Source organism: Myotis davidii, unplaced genomic scaffold (genome assembly GCF_000327345.1).
Source record: "Myotis davidii unplaced genomic scaffold, ASM32734v1 scaffold1509, whole genome shotgun sequence".
Taxonomy (NCBI): domain Eukaryota; kingdom Metazoa; phylum Chordata; class Mammalia; order Chiroptera; family Vespertilionidae; genus Myotis; species Myotis davidii.
This window is the reverse complement of record NW_006299480.1, coordinates 490,585-493,877: the sequence shown is the minus strand read 5'-3', so window position 1 is coordinate 493,877 and position 3,293 is coordinate 490,585. Positions and strand designations below refer to the sequence as shown.

At 57.3% G+C, this 3,293-nt stretch overlaps 1 protein-coding gene across 1 annotated transcript in view; it reads right to left on the bottom strand.

The window, feature by feature from the left end:
• LOC102772829 (plectin-like) overlaps positions 1-3,293 on the bottom strand; it is a 29,813-nt gene extending 26,520 nt beyond the window's left edge. The window contains exons 1-2 of the mRNA XM_015571405.1: positions 3,219-3,293; positions 2,432-2,630 (exon numbers count right to left, since the gene is read on the bottom strand). Coding sequence (XP_015426891.1) covers positions 2,432-2,627 — 196 coding nt within the window. The 5' untranslated portion in view covers positions 2,628-2,630; positions 3,219-3,293. The remainder of the gene's footprint in view (positions 1-2,431; positions 2,631-3,218) is intronic.

Below are 3,293 nucleotides of genomic sequence, written 5' to 3'. Positions count from 1 at the left end.
CTAAGAACCCCTCCCTTGCAACGTTGGACCTGGAATTGGTATCAACATAGAAAGGGCTCAGCCCTGGCCGGTGGGCTCAGTGGTTAGAGCGCAGGACTGCGGACTGAAGGGTCCCGGTTCGATTTCCGATTTCCGATCAGGGCACATGCCAGGGTTGCGGGCTGGGTTCCCAGTGGGGGGCGGGCAGGAGGCAGCCAATCGGTGAGTCTCATCATTAATATTTCTGTCTCTCCCTCTCCCTTCCTCTCTGAACTCAATAAACATATATTTTAAAAAATAATAATAATAAAATTAAAAACCCGGCTTCCCAGTGGGGGGCGGGCAGGAGGCAGCCAATCGGTGAGTCTCATCATTAATATTTCTGTCTCTCCCTCTCCCTTCCTCTCTGAACTCAATAAACATATATTTTAAAAAATAATAATAATAAAATTAAAAACCCGGCTTGAGCCCTAGCTGGTGTTGCTCAGTGGATAGAGCGCTTGGCCTGCCGAGTGAAGGGTCCCTGTTGGATTCCAGTCAAGGGCACATGGCCGGGTTGTGCGCTCGATCCCCAGTAGGGGGCGTGCAGGAGGCAGCCAATACATATTTCTCTCTCGATGTTTCTACCTCTCCCTCTCCATCAATAAAAACGTACTATGCCGAAACCGGTTTGGCTCAGGGGATAGAGCGTCGGCCTGCTGACTGAAAGGTCCCGGGTTCGATTCCGGTCAAGGGCATGTACCTGGGTTGCGGGCACATCCCCAGTGGGAGATGTGCAGGAGGCAGCTGATCGATGTCTCTCTCTCATCGATGTTTCTAACTGTCTCTCTCCCTTCCTGTCTGTAAAAAATCAATAAAATATATTTAAAAAAAACCATACTAGGTGTACCGGTTAACAATGCGGATTTTTTTCAATAGATGGAGTTACACATATGTGTTGAATTCATTACTTTATTTTGAAGAAAAGAGCTGCTGAAAGTGATCGTATACTTCGGGAAGCTTATGGTGAACCTGCTCCATCTCGAGATACTCATGAACGCTGGTTTAAATGCTTTAAAAGTGATGATTTCGATGTGAAAGACAAAGAACGTCCAGGTCAACCGAAAAAGTTTGAAGACCAACAATGACAAGAGTGGGTGAAGATGCGTGTCAAACTCAAAAACAACTTGCACAAAGATCAAACAATTTCCGATCTTTTACAAGCAACGGGAACGATTTTAAAGGAAGGAAAATGGGTGCACATCACTGCTAAAAACAGCAGGCGATGCCCGAGGCCCTGCCCTGGCCTTGGCTGCTGGGTGGCCAGAGCCCACTGCTGGGGCAGGACCACGCGGAGGAAGGCGAGGGTGTGGAAGGACATTCCTGATTCGCTTTCATTTGGGGAAAAAGGGCCTCTTTTTTTGGTTGTTGTTAATCCTCGCCCCGAGGATACTTTTCTACTGATTTCTTGTTTTTACGGAGTGGGAAGGAGGGAGGGAAGAGACGGGGAGGGGATAAAGAGAGCGATCTGGGTTGGTTGCCTCTGAGGCCAGGATGGACCCTTCAACCCTTCAATCAAGGTACGTGCCCTCGACTGGGAACCCAACCTGCGACCCTTCCGTGTGCTGGTCTCTAACCACTGAGCTCACCACCCAGGGCAAGGACCTCTTTTAAAATCCATATGTGACGCTTGAAAAAAACCTGTCAGGTCATGGGTCCCCTTCACACCTGCCCCTGGGGATGGGGGTGGGTGGCCAGCCTCCGCCCTGTCCTGCTCCTCTGTGTGTTCACCCCAAAGTCCCTTGCTGCCCACACCATCCCTGCTCAGCAGCTGGCCACCCAGCCTCTCCCCACACGCCGTGGGCCACCCTCTCAGTCCCCTCAGAGCCAGCCCTGCCCTCCAAACGCCTCATCATCATCCGGGTCTGAACAGTGGGTGGGGTCAGGACTCCACAGCCTGGCATAGAGACCCTCCACGGGCTCCCCTGTGCCCAGCACATCCTGGGGGGCTTCCAGAACGAGCCACCCACTTCCTCAAGGGAGGGGCCCCTGTCCAGCTGCCAGCCTACTCCCCGGGAGGCCTCTACCTGGCTTTTCCATTCTCCCCCCAGAATGGCCAGGCCCTGGCGCAGGGAGGGACCCTCCTGTCCTGAGGACTTGCCACCAGCGCCCCTCGTGGGGGCAGCCAAGACCAGGGCCTGGCAAGCAGCTCTGCCCCAGGAACCCAAGAAAGTATCCTCAGGGCATTGGGGCGCAGGGCAGGGTCATGAGGCCTGTGATGGCGCCGGTGCAGAGACCGGTGCGGCCAGTAGGTGGCGCTGTGCTGCCTGCAATCGCGGGACAGGAGGGCCCCCTCTGACCCGCAGGCCTCACCTGTCCTTCCAGCCCCTACACCTGCACGGAGCGCAGCGCTCCGAGCGGCAAGGGCAACCAGCCAGCGCTTAGAAACCGGAGGACGAGGCCCTTCGCTTACCTGCGATTCGGATGACTGCCCGCTCAGCTGGGTCCAGGACACTGCCATTGCCTGTCGAGCCGCCTCCGCTGCGCCGGCTCCGCTGCGTCTTGCCCAGGTTCCAGGGCAGGGTGTCCCCGGGGCTGGGGGAGCCGCTGCCTCCGTTGGAGGAGCCATCCTCGGCCGCTGTCCGCACCTCAAGGTCCTCCCCCGACATGGCCTGCGGGAGAGGGAGCAGGAGGGGGTCACACTGGGGGGACTGCACACCGACCCAGCACCTTCTTAACCTAGACACTGGCCCCACCCCACCCACCCTATCACCTGGACACGGGACCCCCCGTGTCCCACCTCATCACACACTGACCCCCACCTTCTCCACCCACCACAGCTGGCCCCACCCGCTCCAGCTCATCCCTCGGACAGCACAGTGACCCCTCCCAAGCACTGACCTCACTGCCTCCAGGCCATCACTAGGACAGTGCCTCCCTCCACTGCTGCCCCCCCCCCTCTTAGTCACCCAAACGCTGACCCCTCTTTGCTGTCACCCAGGAGCTCACACATCAGAGGACACTGACCCCTACCCTTTACCCTGACCAACGGCAGGGGAGGGGTAATTACCTCCACTTGGACACTGACCTCACCCTCCACCGCATCACTCAGACACCCGCCACCCCACGCCCACAACCCCACACCTGGCCCCTGTCTCCTTTAATCCTCTGACCACCAGGAAAACCAGGCCATCAGGAAGCACTGACCACTGCCCCTCCCCTCCAGGCCCGACCCCATCCCCTAGACAATGGCGCTGTACCTCCAAGCTGTCTCAGCCTCTAGGACTCCCCAAGGCCCCACCGCCAGCCCCGCACGCGTCTCCGCAGTGAACTCC